Source organism: Coloeus monedula (genome assembly GCF_965178545.1).
Source record: "Coloeus monedula genome assembly, chromosome: 28".
Taxonomy (NCBI): domain Eukaryota; kingdom Metazoa; phylum Chordata; class Aves; order Passeriformes; family Corvidae; genus Coloeus; species Coloeus monedula.
Window position 1 is genome coordinate 408,074 of NC_138808.1, and position 16,738 is coordinate 424,811.

Sequence of the window (16,738 nt, forward strand, 5' to 3'; positions counted from 1 at the left end):
CTTGCTCCTAAGGACCTGCTCCTGACCCCAGTGGCGTGGGGCAGGGGCAGTATGTGCAGGGAAGGGAGTTTGCAGAAGTAAGAAAACCCACCTGCTGGGGGTCCTGTCGCCCTTCCTGGCACTGCTGCTGCCCAGCGGGGTTTGGGCATTTGCAGCATGTGTGGAGCCCCCGTCCCCGGTAGGGCCAGCCTGCCCCAGCTCCCTCCGGTCCTGGCTGCGTTTCTCATTTAGATGGAGTGAATTTTCCCCTGGTCCAAGTTTGCTGTTTTCCTGAAATGGTCTGAAATGTAATAGACCAAGACAATCATCAGGATGAAATATCTCCTCCATGAAATATGCAGCAGCTATTCAGAAATGAAGATCAAGTGGAAGGAGCGCTGCCAGGCAAAGATTTAAAGGTGCTGACACGTTCCCGTGGGTTGTTTACTGAAGTCATCTCTGAAGCCTCAGTTTTAGGCCTGCATTCAAAAAAAGAGCATAAAATACAGTTTAGCAAGAGTTTAATAATTCAAGCTACAGTGTGCTGAGCTTCTTTCTGCCCTTATGGGAACGACATCTCATTTCAAAGGACCTTGTCTCTCTTCTAGTAGTGCAGAAGGGGCACTGCCAGGGCTATTTTTGCACCAAGACACTGATTGGGTGTGAATCCTACCTCTGGTGGCTGTGCCAGCAAAACCTGGGGAGGCAAAACAGAGCCATATGGCCTGATTTCCCTAAAGATGCAAATTCCAAGGAATCTGGGCGTGCTGACTTGCTAGAAAAGGGCAGTGTGAGCACCTGCCATTATAGAAAAGCTTTAGCACCGCTCTTGGAGCAAGGCTCTGCCCACTGAGCCCAGCTCAGTAGTGCGAGGTGAGCCTGTTCTGCAGCCTTGGGCCACGCAGCGACCCCCGGGAGCAGCCACGGCCAGCACAGGGACTGCTCGCAGGTCTCGCTTCACCTGCAGCGGGTCTGTATCAGAGGAGCCTCTAGACTGGGCTGACCCTGGCACCAGGCTGCGTGTTCTTCTGCTGCCGGTACCGAGTGAGGATCATGGGCTTGTCGGAAGTATTTTTCCCATGCCGGCCCCTTGAGGAAGCCATGGGTCCCCACGTCCCCTACTACAGCACAGGATTATCACTGAGACTTAAAGTGAAGCCCGTGTGACCCCCAGAGCTGCAGCTTCGCCCCTGTGACATCCCGAGCCCTTAATGAACCAGGAGGGGCAATGGAGTTGGCCACGGAGAGGAACCCCTGTGCCTCGGTACAGCCTCTTCCCGTGAACACCAGCTTCCTGGACACCCCGCATTTATCCCACAGCCTGGCTCTCTTCTCTCATCCACACTCCTCTCGCGGCTGGGTTTGAGTGGCTTCAGCGTCACTCCCATGACGGGAGAGTTGGCGGTTGTTGGACTTTCCCTGTGGAGCAATCATGGGCCCTTTGCAGGTGTGGAGGGAGAGGAGCCGTGTCCGGGTGTCAGAGGCTGGGGGTCACAGCGGGAAGTTCTTTCTTGCCCTTCGTTGTCCCTTGCACCCCTTCACCCCCCAGTCGCCGCTGGTGTCCACCTCCCCACCCATTCCTGCTGCCCCTCTGCTCCCCCGCTCCGGGAGCGGCTCGGCCGCAGCCCAGCGCGGCTTTCTGCCGCCACCTGCTGCTGGAGCAGCGCCGCGATGGACACAGGGCCCGGCCTCGCGGCTGGATCGGGAATCGCTGCTTTATTCGCCCGTGTAACCCACCCGTGTCTATCCGAGCTGCAGCCCCCACGCCCGGGGCGGAGCCGGGAAGAAGGGGGGCTTGGAGGGACACGGCTCGTCCCTGGGGCCGGGGGTGATGTGCTGACGTCGGTGCCAGGGGAGGACCGTATGCCCGTCCCTGTGCCAGGGGAGGACCGTGTGGCCATCCCTGTGCCAGGGGAGGACCGTGTGCCCGTCCCTGTGCCGGGGAGGACGCTGAGCTCGCTCTGTGCCTTCTGGGGGGAGGCAGCAGCAGCAGCACTGTTCTCTCTCGACAGCACCGAACGTGCTCCTCCCGTCCCAGACGCTCACAGGTGGGAAGGCTGCTGCTGAGGGGAGGTTTTGGATCTTGGCTTGTGAATGGCAGACAGACACCGAAGCCCCTTGGCCTCCTGCACCCACTTTGGGCAACCCTCAGGGTAGGTCAGGCACTTATCATCCCCTCCCTGGTGGTGTTCCTGATGCTCTTCAGGAAGCTGAAGATGTGGGACCCACCGGTTCCTTTGGCCTCCAGGGCAGAAGGGGGCTTTCCCCCAGAGGGGCCAGCCCTGGAATTCGGCTCTGCCCGGCCGGCCTTGGCTTTGGCCGCCGCGATGGTGATGTACTTGGTGACGATGGTGATGTGGTAGGACCTGAAGTCTGTCAGTGCAGACACGCAGCGATTGAACGCGGCGCGGAGCCGCGCGTCCCTCGAGGAGAGCACGTGCTGCTTCAGGGACACGGCCCGCTGGATCTCCTCCACAAAGGCTCTGTGGGGTGGGGGCATGTAGTCCCTCATCCTGTGCAGGAAGGCAGCTGCAAGACACCAGCAGAGGAAGGAATAAGTTGTGGGTAAATGGATTAAAGGCCCTGACCCTCTAAGAGAGAAGCTAGCCTGGAGCTGGCACAGTTTGCAGGGACCACTGACAGCCTGCACAGCCTCCTCTGCTCTGCCTCCAACTGAGTGAGAAAGAAAACCCATATTAGGTCAGTGCTCCATTAGGGCTGGTGCTAGTCCTAAAGGGCAGGGTTTAGCCCTCCTCCTAGCCCTTTGGTTTGGGGTTTTTTTGCTGGTAAAGTGGTTTTGCTAATTTCTGGTAAATATTTGTGTTGTGGGCTGGACTAATGTGGAGCTCTATGAATGGATGAGGTAAATCACTGGCAGGATGCCTGCACGCTCTGCTCCCTCATCTCTGGGCCCATAGAGAACCTCAGCAAAAAGCTGACATGCAAGAAGCCAAGTGGGTTCTTTTGTGAATTTACCATGTTGAGGAAGCACCTGCCAGAGGCACATTTATAACCTTTCTCCCTGGAACTGGGCAGAGCCTGGTCCCAGCCAGACTCCGCAAGGATGAGATGGGCTCATGTCCTCCTGCCTGACAGAGCTGGCACAGTCGTGTGAATTGCTCTGGCTCATCTCTGCTCCTGCCCCTTATTTGCTTTGGAAAAGGAAAAGCTCGTGGCTCACCACTGTCCTCACGGTGGCAGATGCCCAGGAGCTCATCGAAGGCGTGCAGGACCGTGCTCTGCGCCGCGCTGCCTCCCGAGTACGCCATGGGCTCCTGGGACACCCCCTCATAGATGAGCCCGTGCGGCATGGCAGGGTTGTCCTTCCAGCTGAGCGGGAGACACGGCAGTCAGGCAGCGGCCATGGGGCTGGGGACAAGGGCCTGTCAGAAGGGACCCTGGGCTGGCAAGACTGAGCAAAACTTTCCTGGTCCAGCCCATGGTCTCCTCCTCCAACTCAGCGATGTCAGCCCTCCTCAAACAGGAGATAGACTTGGAAATCAAAGACTGTGCCAAGGCACAGGATGAGGCCATGGGAGTAAGGAGAAATCCTTAATTTTCCTTTGCCAGAAGAGTGTTCTCTGGGATCTCCATGCCCTGGTGAGCACCCTGTGGCATGGTGCTGGGACACATTGCCCTGCCTGGCTGTGCCTCCTGCTCCAGTTCAGTAAGGTTTCTGCAAGCAGAGGTGTGCGAGAGGGGAGGGGGCACTTGTCTGGGCAATAGTGGCGCTTTACATCAATTCCTTGAACACCAGCGGCCATTTGAAGAAGCAGGTAGTCACCCAAACACTCCTCTGAGCCCCTGAGGTTTGGATTTTCCTTTTTTCTTGTTACTCAAGGTGATGTCTTTGAAGGCATTTAAAAGATAAATAGAGGCCAGGCCCGCCTGCCTCTATTTATCTCTGCAGATAACAAGGCAGGGATGGGGTTTCCTCCCTCTGAAGCTGCTGGTCCTGGGCAGGTCAGGAGTCAGCACTGCTGGTGCCTCCCACACACACCCTGAACTCAGACCCTGTCAGCCCCCCTTGTGTGGAAACGGAGAAGCACTCGCACCCAAATGGAGACAGAAGTTACGACTTCAGGGAGATAAAGTGCCTGGCACAAAAATATCTGTTGACCTTTAGCAGAATGCACCATTCTGTGAGGCTTTCGGTGCTGGCAGCAGTGTCTGTTGGGCTACAGGAACAGATTTTACACAAACTGCAGAGAAAATAGATTCATTATCAAATACCAGAATATTTTTAGTTCTCCCAGGATTGTATTTATAGTAACCACTACTAGTGGGAAGTTCTTATAAGCAGAAGGGAATTTAAAAGGCATGTTTTCCCAGGCTGATGACCATCCAGACAAGGTCAGCTTGGATAAAAAAGGAGAGAAACCTAATCATGATGCATGGAGCCTTTTACTCGGGAATGCTGAGATATGATGGAGAGAAATAAAAATAGAATCCCCCTGAGAGGCCTGGGACTGAGCGTCTGCAGACACTGCAGCCCCACAGGGATGCTGAGGGATGGCAAACACACCATGCTGGGCTCTTGGGGCCGTGGTTCTGCCTTGTCCAAATGGCATTTTCAGTATTTTGGGGGGGGGGGGGGGGGGGACGATTTTGTTTTTTTCAACTGACAGGATAGTAACAGAGCAGCAGCAAGAGGCTTATTATGGATGTTTCCTTAACACGCAGTGGGAAGAGCTCCTGCTCAGCTTTGCAGCTTTGTGTACGCTGTGTGGAAGTAAAGAGAAATTCCTCTTCTCTTGTCAAAACTGTTCGGCCAAGAGCAAGAATGATTCATTTGTGCACAATTCTGGCTGTTGGGGCCGTCAGGGCTGAGCTGAAGCGTGGGATGGAGAGAAGCTGGAGGGAGGCAGACCCCAGCCCTTGGCCACAGTCCATCCCAACTGATTCAGTGCCTAGGAGTTCCTGAGGGACAGGATCATGATGCTCTTGGGAGCATCACTGCCAGACACAGTGCTGGTCCCTTCCCTGCCCTGGGGGGACCCCATATCCCATCTGCCCCTCCTTGCACATTCTCAACTCCCCCCAGCCCTGGGAGCTGTCAGCACAGTGGCTCTGGAGGGAAACAGGCAGCACTTACCCAGAGAGGAAGATCCGGATCACAGTGTAGAATACTTCTGGATCCACATAGTCTAGGAGGAAGTCAATCAGATCAGAGGTGGTGGGCGGTTACACCAGCATGTGTGATGAGCCGCAGCACGCGCAGGCACCAGCTGTTCTCACCGTGCATCCGCCTCAGCGCCTCACTCATGGCCTCGATGGCCCCTGCCAGCTCCTGCAGGGCTCTGTGCAGGGTCTCCTCATCACACTGCAGGATGGCACGAAGGGCGCCGATGATTGCCTGTGAGAAGAGGGGAGGGAGAGCACCAAGTGACAAAGGGGTAGGAAGTCCAGTGGCTCTGGACATTTTCTGCCAGCCATGCCAGCTCTGCCCCTTCCCCAGCCCAGGTTCGGGGGCAGGAACACCTTGTGGGTGCACCTCAGGCACTTTACAGGTAAGCAAAGAGCCCTGGGACAGAGCAGTACCCACCTTAATGCCAGGCACAGCTGCCTTCTCAACAAGCAGGGTGACAAGGATGAAGCCCCGCAGGCTCTCTCCCCCAGGCAGTGTGATGATGGTGTCCAGGTTCCTGCACAAACGGGCCGACGAGAGGGATTAGGGGGGTGGTGGCTCAGGATTTCCCTACACACTGTGGGACCCACTGAGCCCTGGGAACAAAACTGTCCCAGACTCCAGAGCCTCATTATCTGCACCCTATGTAGAGAGGGCTGACAGACAGTGAAAGGGCAGCAGGACTGCTCTGGTTTAGGGGGACCTACCATCCTCACTATGCCCTCCCCATGGCCCGTGGCCACTGGATCTGTGCAGCCAGAGCAGCCAGTGGCTCTGCCACGGTCCCTTTGCTGTCGTGGCAGTGGCACTTTGGTGACAAACACTGTTCTTGTGTGCACACATCAAAACAGGTTCAGCCCAAGCAGTGCTGGAGAGCTGAGTCAATACAAACAAAACCAACACCATTAGAAAATAAACGAGGATTAACTACTTACTCGATTTCCAGAGGCCTGAAGGCATTTCAGTCATGGCCAACAAATGCACAAGAAAAGGGGGGAGAGAGAGGGAGAGAGAGATTATAAATGGTTCTAGTGACGGGCTGTGCTCTGCAGGGAGCAGAGGAGCTGTCCCCAGGGCCTGCTCCCAGAGATACCCATATTCCCACAGAGTTCCTGTGTCCACACCCATGAGGCCGACCCCAGCAAAGGTGGGATTCAAAGGGGTTTGGCAGAACAGGAGCAGTTTGGGAACAGTCTGTCCCCAACCCCTGCTCATCACTGCTGCCCAATCGCAGGAAGAACCGCGCTTCACCCACTGCCATTTGCCTGTTTACCCGTTGGGGTCCTTCCTCCTCCAGTTGGCCAACACAAAGTCTGCGTGGCTGAGGATGGGCGGGAGGCCCAGGGCCTGTGAGACCTCCCAGTAGGGGACGGCGAGATTTCGGGGCAGGACCTGAGTGGCACAAAGCACAGGGGAAGATGGGGATGTTGTCGGGCTGCTGAAAGGCGCCTGTCTGCAGGCAGCAGCCAGGCAGGAGGAGGCACGCTCCTGCCACAGCCGCAGGGAAGGGGCTTTGCTCCCATGGGATAAGTTCTAAGGGAGCAGCATCAGCTCCCAGACCCCAAGGAGCAGGTGAACCTCCTCTACCTTGCCTTTACCTGCACGGTGCCCTCCTCGCCCTCCTGCCAGACGTAGCCCATGGTGATGCAGCTGAGCACCAGGTGTGCCAAGTGCAGCTCCTCACGTCCTCGGAGGTGCTGGGTGCTCAGCTGCGGCATCTGCCAGGGAAACCCTTGGGAGCAAGGAGCAGAGCCAGCAATGCCAAAGCCCCTGTGGTGGAGGGGCTGCCCTGCCAGCCAGGGAGAACCCTCCTAGTGCTTCTCCCCTGCCTTTAAGCCTCCCTTCCCACCCACTCTGCAGGATTTGCTCCTGCTGAACTGTTACTGGTTTGTGAGCAGGGACAGTAATCTGTGGGATTTTCCTCAAAAAGGAATCCCTCTCCCTGGTGCTGGGATGCCCATGGGAGCAGCTGATCCCTGTGTGCCCGGAGGGTCGAGCCTGGCCATAAGCTCATAGAGCATCTGTGCTCCTTTGGCAGGGAGCATGGCTGGGATGAGACGTGGTTCTTGTGACACCTAGAGGGACCCTGCTCCAGCCCTTGCTGGCTGCTGAGCGCTTGGATCTGATGCAAGAGTTATTTCTGTGCCGATGTTAAGACTTTGCTGTCGCCTGGTGTCAGCCACGGCTCAGCACGCATCTGTGCTGCCAGGCTGCTTTTCCACATGTTTTACAGACACTGCTGTGTCAGACCAAGGTTTGAGAGAGCTCCAGAGGCAGGAAGGAGAACACCATACCTGGTGAACGTGTGAGCGGAGCTGATGGCTCATGATCAGCTGGGGCAGTTCACGAGCGATGTCCATCCAGGGGCCGTAGGGTGCCGGCAGCTCTGTCTTGGTGGAGAGAGGCAGAGGGAGGGCTGTGAATGTGCCCAGGCTCCCAGCACCCACCCAGCCTCACACACCACTGCTGACGGCTCGTGTCTGGTTCCCTCTCCATTAAGATGAGCCTGGGTGGTCACAAATTAATGGATGGTGAACACGATCTATCTGCCCCCACACACTCCCACTGTGGAGCCAGGCCAGTAATAAATAGCCCAGACCTCCTCTTCTGGTGCTCCCCAAAATCCTGTAGAGCCAAGGCCAGCGTGTAAATGGCAGAGCTCCTTCACCTCTCCTCTGTGCTGCTTGCATCCTTTTAAAGGGCAGGAGTTTGTCCTATGAAACTGTCTTGGGTGCCAAAATAGCACCTGTCTTCCTCACTGCTCATTGCAAAGTGTTATAGCAAAATGCTACAGCAAAGCTCCCCCAGAAAACTGCTCACCAGCCCCTCTATTTTCCTGTCTGCCTCCTGTGGCATGCAGATGGGAAGGCACAGCCAGCTCCTACCAGAGGATCGGGAAGCAGGAAACCAAACTCCTCAGAGACCTGAAACCTGGTCAGTGCCAGAAGCAGTGGGGGCTCCTCCGTGTCATCGCTGGCCTCCATTGCTGGACACTGGCTGTGGTGTCAGGATGTGCTCTGGCCTGGCCACCCGCTGCCAGTATGCGCTGAGCCAGCACTGCGAGCGCGGCGCAGGAGCGCACCTTGTCCTGGGGGGCTCGGACCTGGCTGCCCAATGGCCAGAGGGCCTGAGCAAACACGGGTAAAGGTTGCTGATAAGGCCTTGTCGTGGAGCAAACATTAAACTCTGTCCCCATGGGCATCTGGCCATGGGAAAGCCTTGGGGGACCTGTCTAAGGGGAAGCAGGGGCTGTGAGCTGGCTGCCCCCAGGACCACCCTGAGGCTCCCATGGGATGGGAGGTGGCCTGAGGCAGCAGCTCGGGGACACTGCTTCTGCAGCTGGGGATCCCCACGATCCCAGCAATGCCAAACCTGTGTGCAGTGGGCTGCTGACCTAATGGTGACAGGCAGGAGCCAACCCCCAGGCTGGGCTGGTTGATGCTGGGAAGCTCATGCTGCCACCTGGCCAGAGATGCATGAAACACAGCGGATGCTGCTGTTTTCCCCATGGTGCTGGGGGTCACTGGGGCTGCCGGTGGGGTCCCACCACCTGAGGGGGGTTCAGCAGGATGCTCTGAGCAGGGCCTTCCCGAACAGCAGCTTTCTGGGGGGAAATCTGCCCTGTGAGTGCTGCCTGTGCAGACAGGGGCTGGGGCTGGAGGTACTTGTGAGTGCAAGGGAAGGGAAAGGCCAGGGGTACAAACAGCAGGATTGACATCTCTGGGGGATGCAGGTCTAAGGGCACTGAAGGAAACAGACTGTTCACACACAAAACAGAGGTGACACCCTCACAGTCAGCACTGTGTCCACCACATCAGCCAGTGGCCTACCATGGTCCCCAGCTCTGCTGAGGAGGGGGGCCATGAGCCCCACACATCCAAAGTCATGCAGGAGAGGTCCACTTCAGAGGCAGCCACAGCACCTAATCTGTCCCTGCTGGACAGTCCCCAGCATCAGGCAGCTTCACAGCCCTCACAGATGGGCAAATCCCAACCATCACCATGTGCTCACAGAGAAAAGGGGATGATCTCAGCAGCTGTGGCCCCTCAGCCCCGAGACCAAGGTTAACTCTGCAAAAAACACAAACGGTGTAAGCATAAAACCACGGGGCACCGGCCATGACACCAGCTTTGCCCAACACCTTTAATTAGTGCCCATGGTGCTGCCCAGCGCTGGCTCCGGTGTTGGGTCCGTGTCTGTCTTCAGCTCCAGGTCTGGCTCTAGCTTTAGGTCTGTCTGCAGCTCTGAGGCCAGCTCTGGGTCTGGCTCCAGATTTAGCTCCAGGTTTGGCTCCAGCTCCCTGTCCCGGCTGGTGCTGTGGGGGGACCTACAATGGTCACCTCAGCCCTGGGGAATGTCCTCATGTCCCCCTGGGAATCACCCTATACACCCCAAGGGAATCACCTCATCCCCTTCCCTCCCCTCTCCAGGGATCCCCTCAGCCCTCTTGGGGGGTACTGCGGTGCCCTCCCACAGCCTCCATCCCCCCAAGGATCCCGCAGCAGGCGGGGCCCCACTCACCCCTCCGTGCCCGGTGGCTGCTGCCCGCGGCACTGGCCCAGCACCTGCTGCCGCCACAGGCCGAGGCCGAGGGCCGCGGTGAGGATGAGCAGAACGAGGCTGGAGCCCAGCACCAGCCAGGCCATCTCCCCATACTCCAGGGCTCGCTGCAGGGGCAGGCCTGGCAGGAGACAGCCCAGCTGGGCACAGGGCACTGCCAGCCCTGCCCACACCGTCCCGTCCCAGCTGCCCACACTCACCTCCCTCAGTCAGCTGGAGGCCGCTGTCCGTGCTCCCCCCCAGGCGGGACCCCTTCCTCCGGCAGTCAGGAGGCTGCCAGCCCGGGTGGCAGTGGCAATTGCCCTTATTGTTGCACACCTGGAAGGCCCAGGGGATGGGGTACGGGTGTGCAGGGAACACATACAGTCTGCCCCCCCAGCCCCAGCACCCCGTGGGACTCACGCCATGGCCGTGGCACTTTGCTTCGCTGTCACAGCTATACCCCAGCACCGAGTGTGGGTGACATGTGTTGTTTATACACACCTGGGAAAAAACCATGCCCAGCACTGCCTCACCTATACAGTGCTCAGCACCTCAGGCTATGGCCCAAAGGGGAAGGAAAACACACTATTTAAAAAAAAAAAAAAACCAAAAAGACAAAGAAGCCACAGTTCTGCCCTGGGGTCAGGTCATGTTTGGTGCTCACACCCCACCAAACCTTTAATGCAACGTTTGCATGTTTTTACATTGTTTTTAAATATCAAGCACACTGCTGCAAGGAACAAGTGTTTCTACAATCGTGTCAATATCTACAGTTTATATTTGTCATTTCAGATGATTACAAAATATTTCCTTACCCTTCCAGAGCCGCACTTTGTCCCTGGAGGAACCAGAAGCTGATCCAGCGGTGCTGATACATTCAGGTAGTTCAGAGACACACACAAATGATGCCGCACTCGGGCGTAAATCACAGCGGCAGCAGCCGATGGGAAGGGCTGCTGGGATGGGTACGTGCAGATTAACTTCCCACACCTGAGGTCCCTGGAAAGCCAATTTGCACAGGATGTGTATCAAACACACACAGATACTGCCTGATGAGCACTGTAACATTAAACAGCACAGTCTGGAGAGAAAACATCAGCAGGACTGGGAAGTCCAAGGAAGGGTCTGTGACATAAGGAGAGACACCATAATGAGGAGAACACACACAGAGCTATTTATTGCTTCACAAATCTCACCATAAACTGGAGTCTTGACACTTCTCTTGACTGTCCAATAGCAATTAAACATGCATTTTAGCAGAGCCAGTGCCCCCTGCCCAGCGTACCTCCAAGCACAGGGCCGGTACCCTTGTCTGTTCTTGAACCCGCAGTGCCCAAACCTGTCCCGCTGGCTGTTAATCTCCTCATAACAGACCACAGGAGCATTCTTTGAATCTACAAGTTTAGCAATAATATTTGTTACAGTTAAAAGGAACACAAAGGAACATATTACGGTATCTAATAACTTCATTTTCTGTGATTTAATTAGAGAAAGCATACCTATCCCCGCCCAAACCCCCAACAGTCCTGGACCTCAGAAATCACCAGGGGAGTAGCAAATGGGGAAGTTCTCTGATTGAGTTTGCCCACAGAAAATAATTTGCTTTCTGTTCTTTCCATTGTTATCTGTGAAACACTGGGGGACTCTGTTAACCAGAGCCAAAACAGAGCTTGAAATGCTTTCCTAAAGCTGTGCCTTCCCTCCAGATGCCCCACTCTCACCCGAGATTGGTGCATTGAAGAGTACAGGTACAAACTGAGCATCATGATGCTGCGGCCACCCCTGTCCCTGGGCAGTGCCAGTGCCACCAGCACAGCCTGTTACCTCTCCCGTAGAGCCGCTTGCACTGCAGGTCTAAGGACTGGCAGCGTCCCTGGTAGCAGTAGCCAGTGCCACGCCCGCAGTCGTGCCCATCCTGCACGTACAGGTCGGGGGGGCAGGAGGCAGAGGAGCCGCTGCAGAACTCGGGCAGGTCACACTGGAAATCGGCGGCCGGGCGGCACAGCGAGTTCCTCCTCTTGAACTGGAGCGGAGGAAGAGCTCTGCAGCCTCCCACGCCTGCCAGCCTGAGCCCACACAACCCCTCCTGATGATGCCTTCGGGGTCCCCTTTGAGGCACTCAGGTGACCACACCTGTGTGACACTGCCCAGGACAGTCTCCCAGTAATATTCCCCCACAGGAGTTTCCAAGAGCTGAGCTGGGAAGCCCAACTCCAGGAACCTTTCCCATTGCGCAGCAGGAAGTTTTGGCTCTATCCCTCAGCATGGGAATATATTATTTCTCCAAAAAGAAAGAATGATTTTGTGATAATTATAAAAATGTGCCTTACCTGACAACTTTTACAACACAATCCAGAGGAACATTTTGCTTTCGGCTTAAATGTACATGTTCTAGTGCAGCACTTGTCCTTCAGGCATTGCTGGGGACACATGGCAAACACATGTTATTTTACTTTTTTGTACCCCCGAGGTTCTCCTCCTCCTCCTCCTCCTCCTCCTCCTCCTCCTCCTCCTCCTCCTCCTCCTCCTCCTCCTCCTCCTTCTCCCCATATTACTTGGGCAATATCCAGCAAACCAAATGGGCAAAGCAGCCACACAGAAACAATCTCAAACCCAACATAACCCTTCCTGGGCTGCTCCCCACTGCAGTGGGGCTCCCGGTCTCAAGGGTTTGTTACTCCACACGTGCTCACAGCACAGATGCAGGGGTTCAGCCATGACTCCCACGGCCCCACCTGGGCTGTGCCACAGTCGCACTGCTCGCCCGGCTCCACCACGCCGTTGCCGCACACGGCCCCGCTCCGGCGGGACAGGCGGGGTCTGTCGAAAAGGCACGCGCCTCTGCCCTGCTTCAGGAAGGTCTCAAAGTCCCTGATGCTGCAGTTACTAAAGGCTTTTGCTCCACTGAAACGGCTAAAATAAAGCAATTATCAGCGCATATGTTACGCATTCACTGCCCCTCACTCTCTCCAAAGCTCTGCGCAAGTCAAGGGCTCGCCCAGACACTGGCACAGGGTACGATGGCCCCAGGGGTCTATTAATTCACCTGACCTATGGCTCATCATTAACAGAGACTGAAAAACATTCTGAAGTACCTTAATTTAGAGAGCAAAGATCTCTTTTGCCAAATTAAGCACTAAATTGCTACTTAATAAATTCTTTTTTTTCTTCTTAAAGGAATAAAAGCAGGTATTTCTTCACTGAAATAGTGGTCAGGCATTGGAATTGCTGCCCAGGGAGGTGGTGGAGTCCCGATCCCTGGAGGTGTTCAAGAAATGACTGACATGGCACTCAGTGCTCTGGTCTAGTTGACAAGGTGGTGATTGGTCAGAGGTTGGACTCGATGGTCTTGGAGGCCTTTTCCAACCTAAGTGATTCCATGAGTCTGTGATTCTAATTTGTTGTGCTTTTTGCAATGGAATGACACTTGCAGAAGACGCCTCTGACAAGGGGATGCCATGCAACCATCCCTGTCCCCCACCTCATTTGCCCCAGCTCCTGCAGCCCCACGGGCAGGAGCAGCAAACTCACAGCGCCTCAGGGCTCATGACGCAGACGCGCCCGGGGCAGCCGCAGCCTCGGGAGCCGTCGGAGCTCATGCCCAGGCTGTGGCCCAGCACCTGTGCCAGGAGCACCGAGAAGGACTCCAGCGTCACGTTCCCGTGGTACTAGAGGAAGGAGAGAGATGAGTTGCCACAGCAGAGTGTTCCTTGCAGAGATCCCTGCTCCAGACGCAGATACTCCACATGCTTCCATCACCCCTGTTCCTGGTGCCCATGGCTGAGTTCACAGCCATGTGGGCTGGTGAGAGACAGGCAGAGGAAAGGTGGGACCATACCAGGGCCACTGCGGCAGCAGCATCTCTCTGACATGCCGCTCCTGGAGCCGCTGCGCCCGTGAACGCTCCTTGGTCCCTGTACCTGGAACAGAGGCATGGTCACCGGTGGTCCCAGGGACACCTCTCGCTGTGGGTAAGTGAGGGATCTCGAGTCTGTACAGCCCAAGTCCCCTTGGTGCCCCCGACTGTTCTGCTGTCCCCATGGGGAGCTGGGGTGGGATCTGTGTGGTGGGAGGCTGGTGCCTGGTGCTGGGCAGGGTCTGGGGGCTGCCACCGTCCCCATCTCCTCAGCCTGGGTGGGTGGGAAGGGATGGATGGCACCATTGCAGCTGCTGCATCGCTAGGAGGAAAGTCCTGGAAGAAATACTTCAAGAATATTAAGGATTTAGGAAATACGGATTTTTAAAAAAGCGTTTGTCAAAGGAATCCTTTATATTTCAACTTACATTGGTTTGATTGATTGCTCCCATGTAACCTTTAACACTAATGAACCTTTATCTTACCCTAAGAGGGAAGCAATGTTGTGCACCTGTGGCTCCAGAGACAACTGTTTCCACTGCAAAAATCGCTGTAGAAGGTCATCTGTGTCCCCTGCTGTTGATACTTTATTCCTCTCTGCCCACAGCTCCAGGGAGGACAGCACAATGGTGATGTTAAGGGGATTAAACATCTGAAAGTATAAGAGAGGAAACATCTGCTCTCACACCTTCCCTTCATGCAGAGTCACTGCTCTGCACACAGTAAACACGTGGGAAAAACAAATTGCTGTTGTCAGTGCCTCAATGACACCTGTAGCCAAAAATAATGAACACACCTGAAGAATAAAGAGATACAGCAAGAGGCCTGAGCCAAAGTCCAGTAACTTCACAAGTGTTAGGGGTTTGGGGAGTAACTTCTCATTACACAAGTGAACCATAAGACCACCAGTGGAGTAAAGAACAGGATTGGAAGTTGGTTACAAGCACCTGAGAGTAAGCAGGTTAATTGGATCAGTGAGATCAGGGATCTGCTGCACAGAGAGGGAAGCAACCCAGGAGTCCTCAAAATGCTGGGGTTTGGCTGCCCTAAGGCAAACTGCCTGTTCCTCTGCAGGAGACATGGCCGTCACATAGGGAAAGATGTTCTTTCGTGGCAGACTGACACATCCAGATGAAAAACCTTCTCATGAAACATGGAAATTTTGCATAATATCCTCCTAAACCTAAAAGCAGCTAGGAAAGAGGTGGCCACTGCTAACATCAACACCCCTGTCATCCCCCATCTCACTGCAGTATAACCCAGACTTAAGAACTCACGTTGTTGATTAAATTGAAGGCCTGGATTATCTTCTGCGTCGCAGCATTCGGGTCTGATCCCATATAGTTGTACTGAAAAACAACCCAAGAGGACACAAAAGCAGGCAAGGTGCTTACCAGGGCGAAGCATGACAATGTTGGAACACTGAAATGATTCCCAACACCGAGCCATGGAGACATGAGCTACAAATTCGTGTTCCTTCTTTTCTACAAAATCCACAGTACACGTAATTTTTCAAAAGGGAAAACAAATCTGTGCAAAAGCTGGGAAATGTTACCATTTCCATGCTCACAGAAGTCAGGCAAACACAAGGAAAAAGTGGCTGGCATGGACTTACCAAAGCCTTGTCCAAAACCACGTACACTGTGAGGTATTTGGGAGATTGTGCAGCAGCCGAGAGGGGCTGAAAGAGAAAATGGGCTCCAAAGTACAGATTCTACATTCTCTGGTCACCTCACTGCTGCTGTTGGCTGTGCTTCTCTTTGAAGTGTCCCTTCAAGGCTTGTGTCCAAGTGTCTGGCCAAAGCTTCCAGCAGGGTCAGACCCCTCCTCACAGGACAGGGACACCAGCAGCACTGTGAGAACAGGCACCGCTCACCTCATCATCCCCATGGGCCTTGTCCAACATCTCCCTGGCTGCCAGCCCGCCGAGCCCTGCCTCAGGGGGGCTGTGGGCCGGGAGGGCCTCTGCCACGTGCTCCTCACTCACTCGGTACAACATGTGCTGGAACGCAGGGGAGTAGCCCAGGGGCTCGATCCCGTAGCTCACATTCTCAAACTGCAGCAAACCCCTGCCAAGGCACCAGCACCAGCCCTTTACCCCTGGGCACTGGGACAGCTGCCCCAGCACCAGCTGCCTCCAGGCCAGGCTGCCAGGGTATCCCTGGCCTCCCATGGCAAAGTCCTGGCAAGTGCCCATGGGGAGGGCAGCACAGGGACAGTGCTGGTACAGTACCTGAGCCCTGAGCAGGTGTTGAGGGTCACTGCCGAGCTGGGGAAGCCATCAATGTACCCCCAGTAGTGGCAGCCGCCCTATGACACAAGGGGGGACAGGGAGTCCCTTCCGTGGCTGGGAAGGTGATCCCTTTACCCACCACCCAGACCGCTGGACTGGCTGCCTTGGACAGAGACACTCAGAGCACAAACAGCCCAAAGCAAGGCCAGGTTACCTCAGTGTGGGCAGAATCAGAGTGCAAAGATCCCTGCTTGCTGGATGTGTAAGTCTGGAAGTCATCAGATAAAAAGGCACTAGAAGAAAAAGGTCCAAAGTGAAGCACTTACAACAGCATCCATTACCCAGAACTTCTCAAGCTTCTTGCAGGTCCTGCAGCCACCAGGGAACAAGGGGAACAAGACAGCTACTGTCAGTGAGGGCAATGTCAGGGCCAACTCACTGCTGCTGCAGGTGGATGGTGTACGGCCTCCCCTCAATCCTCAGGATGTAGGACACTGCATCCTTGTGCATACAGAAAAGCAGAGAAGGGGAGAATTAGGAAAAGGGGACCGGAAACAGCACGATTCAAGGCCTGCTCCGAACACCAAGGGGGAGCAGAGAGTGGGTGCTGTGGTGACACTGTTACAGCTGCCACCACATCTGTACTCTCCCAGCCCTCCTCTGCAACTGAAGACCTCCCTTCTCCCAACCACCCCAGAGCCCCCCCAGCACCGTGCCTGCTTCAGCCCCGCTGCTCCTGTTGCATTCATCCCCAGCTGCTGCGGGATTGTGACCTGGGACCAAACCTGCCCACTCACAGGGGACAGAGACCCCCATGGCTGAGCCCAGTCCTGGCGGGTGGGGGGCTCAGGGGGACCCTGTCCAGCCTCATGCAGCAGCTCCAGGAGCAGCAGGAGCAGCAGCGGTGGCATTGCACAAAGTGGCCCCATGGCCGGCCGGTAACAGCCCCACCAGTAACGGCCCCACAGCCCACCAGTAACAGCCCCACAGGTAACAGCCC

At 55.7% G+C, this 16,738-nt stretch overlaps 2 protein-coding genes across 2 annotated transcripts; both read right to left on the reverse strand.

The window, feature by feature from the left end:
* Positions 1 to 2,137: 2,137 nt before the first annotated feature.
* LOC309582939 (indoleamine 2,3-dioxygenase 2-like) lies at positions 2,138 to 8,309 on the reverse strand (the record flags this gene model as incomplete). Its single annotated transcript, XM_082298377.1, is given in 12 exon segments — positions 2,138 to 2,508; positions 3,161 to 3,309; positions 5,075 to 5,126; positions 5,218 to 5,335; positions 5,525 to 5,624; positions 6,043 to 6,057; positions 6,381 to 6,499; positions 6,706 to 6,825; positions 7,402 to 7,497; positions 7,993 to 8,104; positions 8,190 to 8,207; positions 8,209 to 8,309. Coding segments are annotated over 12 exon segments (1,371 nt in total).
* Positions 8,310 to 9,250: 941 nt separating this feature from the next.
* On the reverse strand, positions 9,251 to 16,667 carry LOC309582869 (disintegrin and metalloproteinase domain-containing protein 18-like; the record flags this gene model as incomplete). Its single annotated transcript, XM_082298281.1, has 17 exons — positions 9,251 to 9,422; positions 9,629 to 9,788; positions 9,868 to 9,985; positions 10,070 to 10,150; positions 10,465 to 10,648; positions 10,935 to 11,043; positions 11,474 to 11,672; positions 11,980 to 12,069; positions 12,385 to 12,562; positions 13,181 to 13,317; positions 14,783 to 14,854; positions 15,121 to 15,186; positions 15,382 to 15,574; positions 15,739 to 15,815; positions 15,953 to 16,031; positions 16,178 to 16,239; positions 16,536 to 16,667. 17 exons carry the CDS (start codon positions 16,665 to 16,667, stop codon positions 9,251 to 9,253), a joined length of 2,109 nt encoding a protein of 702 aa, XP_082154407.1.
* Positions 16,668 to 16,738: the final 71 nt, after the last annotated feature.